A 10,437-nucleotide genomic window follows, 5' to 3' on the forward strand; every position below is an offset into this window, starting at 1 on the left:
TTAAAACTAGCACATCAATAATATTTTTAGAGGGCTTGAAGGTGCTTGAAAAGCATTTGTCATCTTAGTTTTTGACCCACTGATTTCCGTTGTTTGACATCCGTTGTTCTTGTCCCCTGTGGTCCGTATCACTCTACTGGTACCTACCGCAGCTTCTCTGTGGGGAACCAACCTCTTTTCACTCTCACTGGATCTTGGTAAAGCTGACTGCCCCTCTCACCCACACGCTCTAGGGGTGGACCAGTGGCTGAGGCCCTAGCCAGTCAGCAAGTTGCACCGCCCTACTTCCGCCTCAGTGATTGGTTCAGACATGGGCACGTGACCCAGTCAGAGTCCACAGGAGGTTTGTTTTCGGGGGCTGCTGGAAAAGAGACTTGCCTTCCTCCTGATGCCGTCTTGCTGCCTTGTGAAGCTTCAGACTGACACCAACACCGTGGAAAGTAGAGCCAAGAGAGGAAGAGGAAGAGAGTCATGATGATGATGTTTGAGTACTGAATGCAGTCATGCCTAAAGCTAGGCCTTTCACTTAAGTGACCAATGAATCCGCTTTTTAACAGAATTTAAATTGGATCTTGGGAATAAAAGGAGGGGGGAGTCCATAACTTATACCCATTATCATCCCCAGTGCTCCATTGTTTTTGGTGTAAACTTTTATTGAATATAGAAAGATGTGGTTTTCAGATGTGTGAGTCAGGATTGATGAATTTTTTTTTTTTTTTTTTTTTTTTTTTTGCTGTACGCGGGCCTCTCACTGTTGTGGCCTCTCCCGTTGCGGAGCACAGGCTCCGGATGCGCAGGCTCAGTGGCCATGGCTCACGGGCCCAGCCGCTCTGCGGCACGTGGGATCTTCCCGGACTGGGGCACGAACCCATGTCCCCTGCATTGGCAGGCAGACTCTCAACCACTGCGCCACCAGGGAAGCCCAGGATTGATGAATTTTGACTGTCCTCACCCCTGGACTCTACCCACAAGGCATTCAAACCTGTGCAAAATGAGAATTGGGCAAATCACACACAAAAAACACCATGTTCTGGGTTATTCTGCAGCCTGAGCATCAAGGTGCTTCCTTGGGTCACTTGGACTCCTCCAGAAAGTCTTCTGGCCTAGGGAACCCCAGAGCACTCTGAGGTCTGCGAGCAGCAGTAGGTAGATGTGACCAGGGTCCGGGGTTATAAACTATACTGGAGGGTCCTGGCCCACAGGAAAACCAGAGCTTGGGTCTGTAGCAATAGAAGGAATGAGGGAGAAAGGCACTATCATTTATTAAGTGCCTCCTGAATGATGAGCATATTGAAAGAATTATTTAATCCTCACAATACCCTTTCAAGGCAGATACTATTACCTTTGTTTTATAGGAGAAGAAAGAGGCTTGGAGAGGTGACTATCCAAGGTGAGAAAGCCCGAAAGAGGCAGAGCCAGAGCTGACTAGCTGCAAGGCCGCAGCTAGAGGGGCTGCCTGAGCAAAAGGGATCTGGGCTGGTGGTGTAGGGAGGCTGGAGTGGGCAGCGCCAGCTCAAGGCATGCCAAATGAGCTCCCTCCCCAGGTGAAGACTGTTAGGTCTGCCGTGTCTCATAAGCAGGGGGCAGCTGGATGCTGGAGGTGGGACCTCGGGAAGTCTCCATCCCCGCCCCCCCCGCCCCCCTCAATGGCCACACTATTAATGAGAGCTTCAGGCTCAGCTCCATTCACCCTTCCAGCTCTGTCACTGCAGACCCAGGAGGTGAGCTCTGAGGTGCACATGGCACTGAATGTGGGGCAGGGAGGGGTGGCCTCTTCCTTCCACCCCCACTGCCTGCTCAGAGCTTGGGCCCTCAGCCTTCTCTGATTAAGTTGACTTCTTCTAAACCTTGCATCCAGGGGCTGCCAGCAGCCAAATCCCCCTGATTGAGATGTTCCCGACATCAGAGAATAAACAGCCTCCCTTGTCCAAACAGCTGTGCTGAGCAGCATTCCTGTCTCTCAGGCTGCTCGGCTGGGTGGGGCTGCAGCCCTGTGTCTACCTCCAGCAGAGGCCTGGGGGACCTGGTGAGTGGCTGGAAGGGAGAGGGGAGGTGGCCTTCTGTCTTCAGACTGCACAGGACATTCCTGTGCCTGAGTCCCCATTTTGCCCCACTGCCAAGCATCTCAGCCCTCAGCCCCTCCTGGCACAAGCTCTGTGTTTGTAACAATGACTCTGACTTCAGAAGAGGTCAACACCAGGCCACTGTCCCTGGGTTTGGAGTGCCTTCACCCTTGTGCAGAGGCTGCCTGGTGAATTTGAAACTCATACATTGTTCTAGCTAGATCTGAAGGCATCACACCCACATGGCTTGTTTTACAGAGGTGGACATAGCGAGTCAGTGCAGAAGCAGGATGAGACCCCGGGCCTTTCTTGCTATCTACTACCTTGGGATGTTGTGGCTAGAATGACGTGAGGGGCTCTGAGTGAGAGGCACGGCCCATGTTATTGGAGAGGAGCAGAGGTGTTTTCACCCTATGCCTGTTTTGGAGATCAGGCTTGCGGCCGAGCCATTTCCTGAGAAAGCAAGGCCTCTGGAAAAGCACTGTTCACCAGCCCCTCCTAAATCATCCTGCTGGGAGTGGAGCTGGGACAGCAGGACCTGAGTGGGGCTCTGCCACTGTCCACAGTCCAGCATCCAGTGGAGGCTTGGTCAGGGTGTGGGAGGCAGCCAGGGCCAGAGGGCAGATTACTTGGGAAGGGGGAGCCCCCCAGCACACAGCATCTGCTTCTCTGCCCTAGGGCTCTGGCCTGAACTGTCGGGGAGGAGAGAGAACAGCATTCCTGTCTGCAGAAGGAATTCCTCTAGGATCCCCCTCTGGCCGCAGACAGGAGGAGGAGGGAGGCAGACAGGAGGAGGAGGGAGGCAGACAGTGTGGGAGCCCAGGGCAGCCTGAGGGTCTCTGTGGACAGGTGTCTTACTCAGTCTTCCTTGGGCCTATGGCTTTGTCTTCATCTAGCTGCGTGTATCAGTGTGGATTCATGTGACTGTTCCATGTTTGTATGTGTAGGTGGCTACATTTCTGGTTGGAGTTAGATTCCTCAGTGGGAAAGTGTATACTTATATGTTTGTCTGCATGTGTATATATCCACCTCTCTGTGTAAGCTTGTGTGTGTGGGTATCATCATGGGAAAGTGTGGGCCTCTGTGTCTTTGCATAGGTGAGTAGGTTTACGCCTACCTACAGGTGGAAGTGCACATGTGAGCATTTAGGTTATTTTGGTACAAACATGGACTTGTCTTTGTAGATGTAAGTTTAGGCATATGTGTCTTTGAGAGCGTGGGCATATATTTGTCACTAATATGTTGGTGAGTCTCTGAAAGCATGTATGTCTGTGTACTTATATTTGTGCAGCAGCATTCATTCACTCAATCTTCAATTCATTCATAAAGTGATTTGCTCATTTACTAACAGACATCTTTAAAGTGCTTGTGCTGTGACTGGGCCCACACTGGCACAGGGAAGTTAGAGAGGTGTCTAGGGTGGCTCCTAACATTTGAAAGACCCAGAGCAAGAGCACAAATGAAGGCTTACGTTCATGTCTAAATATTTAAATAAGTCAAAACAACAAACGGCTAAATGAAAGACTCAGTCCTAATAACTGGAGAGCTGGGTTTGATTTTGAATTCCTAGCTCCTCTGAGTTTTGTGCTAGGAACACAGCAACACAGAGCAAGTGGCCCCAGCCTCTCCTTCCCCATCCCAGCTCCATCCTGTACCTCGAGGGGCCTCACATGCATGCGTGACTCCTCACACATTGCAAACTCCATGCATACTCCCCACCCCCTGGCCACCCTTTGGGCCTAGGGGTGCCCACACCATTGGCAAAGTCTGACCATATGGCTCTGAGCAGGAGATAATAGGGTCCCATGTACCTGATTTGTAGTCTAGGAGTGGGGCATGGGCTCCCAGTTGGCCCATCCTCTTGACCCCATGGACTTCTCACTGTGTGGGATGGAAAGGGCCAGAATAGAGCCAGAGTGTGGCTATCTAAAGGGTAGACCTGGGGACTTCCCTGGCGATCCAGTGGTTAAGACTCCACACTCCCAATGCAAGGGGCACAGGTTCCATCCCTGGTCAGGGAACTACGATCCTGCATGCCAAGTGGTGTGGCCTAAAAACAAAATAAATAAAATTAAATAAAATTAAAATAAAATAAAATAAAAAAGGGTAGACCTGGAGTAAGGACCCTTCTTGCCTGTTTCCTCATGGAGCTGTGTCTCTGCATGTCTGCCTGTGTGGTTGTCTGTGTGTGGCTATATATGTGTTTCTCTTTGTCTTGTCTTCTAGAGGGCAGAGCCCACAGCTTTTCTCCCGCCGTTCCCTCACCTGACTTAGTGAAGACTTAGGGCTGTGAGACAGGCTGGGGTGGTGGGAGGAACACTGACCTAAGTCTGAGCCACTGTCCTATGCTCAGCTCAGACTCTGTGATCTGGCCTCAGTTTCCTCATCTGTTAGAATGGAGAGGTTGGATGACCATGTCTTTAATTTACAGGCTTGCTTGCTTTACGGAAGGAGTAGGATTGATTTCCTGAGTTAATTACTTTCTAGAAGTTCAAATTGGGAATGCCTAATTGTAGATGGTCTATGTTCAGACAGAACCAGGTTTGAATACCAGCTTTGCCATATGAGTTGTGCCTCCTTTAGAGTTGCTTGATCTCCCTCAGGGTTGTTGTGAGGATTGAATAAGATAAATGTGTGTAAAGCGTTGAGCACCATGCCAGGCTCACAGTAGATGTTCAAAAAACGTTAGCTTCTGTCCTGATATAGGGTCTTTCCAGCTTTCTTACCTCACAAATTCTGCGTTAGTAGACACGTTGACTAACTGAGATAATTGGAACCACATGGTTAGGGATTTCTGGTGCTATGTTGGTTGAGGTGAGGGGAAGACAGTTGGGTGAGAAAGTCTGGCCCTTTCTTAAGTGCCTTCTAAGAAGCCGCTAACTCAGATCTGTGTGTGAGACGCTCCCTCCACCCCATTCTCTGATGTGGACCCTTGACATTTTCTTAGTCTTACGAAAAGCACTATGAAACACAGATTCAATGCCCTCTTCTGACCTGATTCTTCCCTGAGCCCATCCCTGGTGTCACAAGACGCTGAGCTAAGTAGGATCAGGACACAGGGAAGAGCTGGGTCAGGTAAGGCCTCAGGCTGCCTGACATGTCTGGGCCTGTCTGACCAGCCCCAGTAGTGGGCAGACCCCTCTAGGCGGAGGGCACCTGTCTTCCATGATTGATACTCCTGGGAGGGTATCACTGTGCTCCTGGCGCAAGTGGCCTTAGGATCCTGGAGCACTGGGGAGACCTCCAAAACCCCTGTCCCCTCAAGTCTTCTAGAATGGTGAGTTCCAGCAGGAATAACACGGAGAGGGTGGGGGGAGGGCAGGTGACAGCATCCGTCAGCCAGGGCAGGTGGGGGTGACCATCTTGGGAATCCCCTGCAGCCTGTGAAAACTGGCAGCTCTTGGGCTCTCCTGAAATATCCCTGACCTGAAGGGAATGAGGGAGGGGTTTAGGGCCTAGCCAGGGTTGCTGAGTTGAGAAATGCTCTGAGTATGAGCTCAGGTGGCTAAGGCCCTGAGGGAGGCCTTCACAGAGAGGGTCTGCCCTAGAGGTCATGCTGGCCATCCCTCTGACTCCCCACACAATGGGTGTTGGAGAATTGGTTTGATGATCTCCCAGCTCCAGGGATGACTGGGAGGTGGGAGCAACTTAACCTGCAAAAGTCCTTATGGGGGTTATTTTGATATCCCCCTATCATCACTGGGCTGCTCTATTTGGGGCCAGAATTGGGAATTTTCCTCTTTAAGAAAAAATTGAAAACAAGGGCGCAAGTGGGTTGAGTCCAAAGTAATGTGTTTAAGGAAATTTCTGCTTCATGCTGGCTAGGACAGGAAATGTCTGGTCAAAGAGCTGCTGACAGCCAGGGTCTCTGTAAGTAAACAGACCGCCTCCGATGGCCCCCCTGAGCTCATTTCCCTCAGCAGTGTGTGAGGAGGCTGATGTCATTGGAGCAGGGCCTCCTGGTCATGGAGTTTGTTGGTGAGCAGGATGGAGGCCCAGTTATTGCCGGCTGGCTAGCTGCTGCTTCCCAATTACTGCAAACAGCTGCTTCCCATACAAGCCGTTCTGACACCCTCCTACACATACTCATCTGTGACAGGACTCCAGCCATAACTATGACCCCACAGCTGGGGGTGTTCCTGGGGAAACTCGGGATTAACTGTGAAGTCCCCAGCTTTCATGCAAGGCCTCTTCTTCAACCAGAGCTGGGCCTCCTCTGGTCTATGGAGAGGAGTACCTAGGTTGGGTTCAGTTGCAAGGAGTGGCCTCTGGAATTACAGGCCCATGTCCTGCCCCCGTGGTGAGCTGGCAGTGGCAAAATGCACCACCACCTGTCTCCTGGGGCCAGACAGCCAGGTCCATTGGGGGAGTTTCCATGAGCGAGGGCCCAGGTCAGGGGAGGCTGGGAAGTGGGGTGGGGAAGAAGCCACAAAGCTCTGTCTGTGTTTCCTGCACAGGCTCTTCCTAAGCACAGCAGTTGCCAGGTAAGGCTTTTATGGGGTTTGGAAGCCCTGCAGCAGAGTTGCTGAGGACTAGCTGCCAGAGGTTGGGTCATGCTCTGTAGCTTTCCCCCTATTCACCCTGTACCACCCTCACTTTACCTCCTGGCTGGGCAGTGGGGAGCAGTGAGCCTCCAAGTAGACAGGTGGCCAGAAGCTTCTTGGGGGTGGGCCGCAGCTTTTCATTTCTTTGTGTCCCCCAGAATCCTGACTTTACAGGGGACTTATCAGTCACACAGACCCACCCCACAGAGCAACCAGTCCACTCAAAGCCTACCTGACCTACCTCAGGCTGACTGAAAACCTCAGACTGGGACTTCCCTGGTGGTCAAGTGGTTAAGAATCTGCCTTCCAATGCAGGGGACGCAGGTTTGATCCCTGGTTGGAGAACTAAGATCCCACACGCAGCGGGGCAACTAAGCCCACGCGCTGCAACTACTGAGCCCATGCACTCTGGAGCCCGCGCACCACAACTAGAGAGACGCCCGTGCGCTGCAACTAAAACCTGACACAGCCAAAAATAAATAAATAAACAAACCCCAAAACAAGCAATAAAACCCTCAGATTGACCAGCAAGCTCACAGAAGACTCACTGCCTGCCTGATGTGCAGCTTGACTGACGAATAAGTCTACTTATTCAACAAGTAATAATTGAACACCTTGTTTGTGCCCAGTTATGCTGGGTGCAGGGGATATAGTGAACAAGACAGAAAAGGTTCCTGCTCTTAGGGAGCTGACAGTGAGTAAACAAAACAATGACAGAGTGTGGTATATATATTATGAAGGAAGTAAACAGGATTCTGTGGGGGAGAGTATCCATCAGGCCCTACCCTGCATATAGTGGTCAGGGAAGACCTCCCTGACACATAATCTGAGAACTGGGGGATGAGAATGAGAAAAAAACACAAAAAGAGCCTGTGGAAGAGCTTTCCAGATAGAATGAAAAGCAGTGCCGAGGCCTTGAGATGAGGAAGAGCTTGGTGTTATCTTGGAATAGCCAGAAGACCAATTTGACTGGAACATGGTGAGCAAACAGAGGGCGGCATGTAGATGAGGTTGAAGAGGAGGCCAGAGCAGACCAGACAGGGCCTTGTAAGCCTCCGTAAGGATTTAGGTAGGTGTGAGGGGAAGGCCCTGAGGACTTTAAGCAAAAGCATGACACATACTCAAGAAGAAATAGATAACCTGGATAACACTCTTGTCTACTATAGAGATTGAATTTATAGTTTCAAATCTTCCCACAAAGAAAACTTCAGACCCAGATGCCTTTACTGGTGAATTCTCCCAAACATTAAAGGAAGAAAAATTACCAATTTTATATAAAATCCTCCAGGAAATTGCAAAGGAAGGAATACTTCCCAACTCATTCTGTGAGACTAGCATTACTCTGATACCAAAACGAGACAAAGACATGCCAAGAAAGCAAACTACAGACCAATATGTGTCATAAACATAAATGCAAAAATTTAATCAAAATTCTAGCAAAGTAAACACAATACATAAAAGGATAGTTCATCATGACCAAGTGGGGTTTACTCAGAAATGCCAGCTTGGAGAAATGTTTGAAAATCAATTAATGTAATTCACAATATTAACAAACTGAAAAAGAAAAAAAAATCACCTCAGTAGATGCAGGAAAATGATTTAACAAAATCCAACATTCATTTTTGGTAAAAACCCTCAGCAAAGTAGGAGAAGAAGGGAAGTCCTCCAATCTGGCATCTATGAAAAAACGAAGGCTAACACATAATAGTTAATGGTTAAAGACTGAATACTTTGCCTCTACAATTAGTAATGAGGCAAGAATGTCTGTTCTTACTACTTCTGTTCAACATTGTACCAGAGGTCCTAGCCAGTGCAATATAGCAAGAAAAATTAATAAAAGGAGAAGAGGGACTTCCCTGGTGGTGCAGTGGTTAGGAATCCGCCTGCCAGTGCAGGGGACACAGGTTCGATCCCTGGTGTGGGAAGATCCCACATGCCGCGGAGCAACTAAGCCCGTGCACCACAACTACTGAGCCTGCTCTCTAGAGCCCGCGAGCCGCAACTACTGAGCCTGCATGCCACAGCTACTGAAGCCCATGTGCCTAGAGCCTGTGCTCCTCAACATGAGAAGCCACTGCAATGAGAAGCCCACGCACCACAACGAAGAGTAGCCCCCGCTCGCCGCAACTAGAGAAAGCCCACGCGCAGCAACGACGACACAATGCAGCCAAAAATAAATAAATAAAATAAATAAATAAAAAAAAAAACAGGAGAAGAATAACTGGGTCATATGGGAGGTATATGTTTAACTTTTTGAGAAATTGCCAAAATGTTTTCCAAAGTGTTTACACTATTTTACATTCCCACCAGCAGTGTAGGAGAATTATAGTGTTATAGCATGTGCCACATGCTTTCTAACACTTGGTAAGGTCAGTCTTTTAATTTTAGCTTTCCTAAAAGTGGATGTGTAGTGGTATCTCATTGAATTTTAATTTACATTTCCCTGATAGCCAAGGAGCATCTTTTCATGTTCTTATTTGCTATTTGTATATCTTCGGAGAAGTGTCTGTTTAAAGTTTTTTGCTCATTAAAAAAAAAATTTTTTTCTGTCTTCCTATTGAGCTGCATATATTTTAAAATATATTCTAAATACAAATTCTTTCTTCATGTATTCCAGGCCTATTCTTTCTCCATGTATTCTAGGTCTGTAAAGAGGTTTTTAAAAAATACGTTCTAGATACAAGCCCTCTGTTGGATATATGTTTTACAAATATTTTCTCCAAATGGTGGCCATCTTTTTATTTTCCTTGTGGTTTCTTTTAGAGAGCAAAAGTTTTAAATTTTAATGAAGTCTAGTTTATTGCCTTTTTCTTTTATTGTTAGCACTTTTTGTGTCATATCTGAGAACTCTGCCCAACTCAAGGTTATAAAGATTACTGATGATTTCACAGGTGTATACATATGTCAAAACTTATCTAATTGTATACTTCAAGTGTACGGTTAATTGTATGTCAACTATACTGCAATAAAGTTCAAAAAACTGCAACCTGATCTAATTTTTTAAACTCATTCTGGCTGCTGTGAGGAGAAGGGACTTGGGCGAGGTGGGGTAAGAGTAGAAACTGGCAGTGGTTAGGAGGCTGTTACAGTCATCCTGGTAAGAGATGCTGGTGACCGTGGAAATGAAGAGGAGTAGACATATTTGAGAAACATTTTGAGACCTAAATAACATGACTTACTAACACATAAGATATGAGAGAAGGGGAGAAATCTAGGATGGCTACCACATTTCCAGCCTAAGTATTGAGTGGATGGAGATGCCTGGCCAGGGAGATTTGGGGGTGGAGATGGGAGTGGAACCAAAGTCCTCTTTTCGTCTACCTGTGAAGATGGCTAGGCTTCATGAAAAGGGTCTGGGTGGAGATAAAATTTGGAGGGTATTAGCAAATAAATGGTTTTGGGTTTTTTTGTTTTTTTTTTTGCGGTACGTGGGCCTCTCACTGTTGTGGCCTCTCCCGTTGCGGAGCATAGGCTCAGGACGCGCAGGCTCAGCGGCCATGGCTCACGGGCCCAGCCGCTCTGTGGCACGTGGGATCTTCCTGGACCGGGGCACGAACCCGTGTCCCCTGCATCGGCAGGCGGACTCTCAACCACTGCGCCACCAGGGAAGCCCTATGTTTTGGTTTTTTGGCCATGAGGCATGTGGGATCTTAGCTCCCCGACCAGGGATCGAACCCACACCCCCTGCATTGGACGTCTTAACCGCTGGACCGCCAGGCAAGTCCAATAAATGGTCTTTTAAAGCCACGTGAATGGATGAGATCACATAGGAAGAGAGAATAAACAAAGAAGAAGGCTGAAAACTGAGACTTTGGGCATTCCAAAACTTG

General features: G+C 48.5%; 1 protein-coding gene across 2 annotated transcripts in view; it reads left to right on the forward strand.

The window, feature by feature from the left end:
• The window catches only part of PARP16 (poly(ADP-ribose) polymerase family member 16), a 33,020-nt gene extending 27,705 nt beyond the window's left edge, over nucleotides 1-5,315 (forward strand). For both annotated transcript variants that reach the window (XM_079912022.1, XM_079912019.1), the window contains one exon: nucleotides 234-5,315. In XM_079912022.1, coding sequence (XP_079768148.1) covers nucleotides 234-423 — 190 coding nt within the window. In that variant the 3' untranslated portion in view covers nucleotides 424-5,315. The remainder of the gene's footprint in view (nucleotides 1-233) is intronic.
• Nucleotides 5,316-10,437: the final 5,122 nt, after the last annotated feature.

This window comes from Stenella coeruleoalba, assembly GCF_951394435.1.
Source record: "Stenella coeruleoalba genome assembly, chromosome: 2".
NCBI lineage: Eukaryota > Metazoa > Chordata > Mammalia > Artiodactyla > Delphinidae > Stenella > Stenella coeruleoalba.